The 493-nt window shown below is 35.3% G+C and overlaps 1 protein-coding gene across 1 annotated transcript in view; it reads left to right on the top strand.

The window, feature by feature from the left end:
- The window catches only part of LOC119581751 (DNA polymerase alpha subunit B-like), a 72,908-nt gene that overhangs the window by 7,733 nt on the left and 64,682 nt on the right, over positions 1 to 493 (top strand). The window contains exon 2 of the mRNA XM_037929882.1: positions 282 to 437. Within this exon, the coding sequence (XP_037785810.1) occupies positions 282 to 437 (156 nt within the window). The remainder of the gene's footprint in view (positions 1 to 281; positions 438 to 493) is intronic.

Below are 493 nucleotides of genomic sequence, written 5' to 3'. Positions count from 1 at the left end.
GATGAATACTTAGTAGAGGTTTGTTAGATACTACAATTATCTTAAATTCTCAAAAATCAAGTATACAAAATCGAAGTTGATCTTGTTTGCAATTTACACGTTATGTACATTTTCAACAAAATATTTGTAGATTTATGTATTGTTAGTTGACTAAACGTTCATTGCCGTGTTATTTGCAAATAGCTAAGAAATATATCTGTATATTTCCTATTTTTGTAAAATGTTTCTCTTGATTCTGATATTTGACAACTACCTAAATGGATCAACCCCTTCCATCCCAGGAAGCTGTGTGCACGGTTGGCCGGATATGCTGTGATAGTGTTGGCCGACTAAACTTTGCATCAGTATTGTTGGAGGGATCTCGTGAAATAGGTGGTGGCAGTGCAGTTCCTCTGGATCTCTCACATTTGTCTGAATTTTCTCTCTTTCCTGGACAAGTAAGTTAACCCAGTCAAGTGATAGCTTGTTTGTCTAAGCAACAACAATAAAATGT

Source organism: Penaeus monodon, chromosome 15, assembly GCF_015228065.2.
Source record: "Penaeus monodon isolate SGIC_2016 chromosome 15, NSTDA_Pmon_1, whole genome shotgun sequence".
Lineage (NCBI taxonomy): Eukaryota > Metazoa > Arthropoda > Malacostraca > Decapoda > Penaeidae > Penaeus > Penaeus monodon.
Note: the sequence above shows the minus strand (reverse complement) of the source record. Positions and strands in the feature narration are given on the sequence as shown.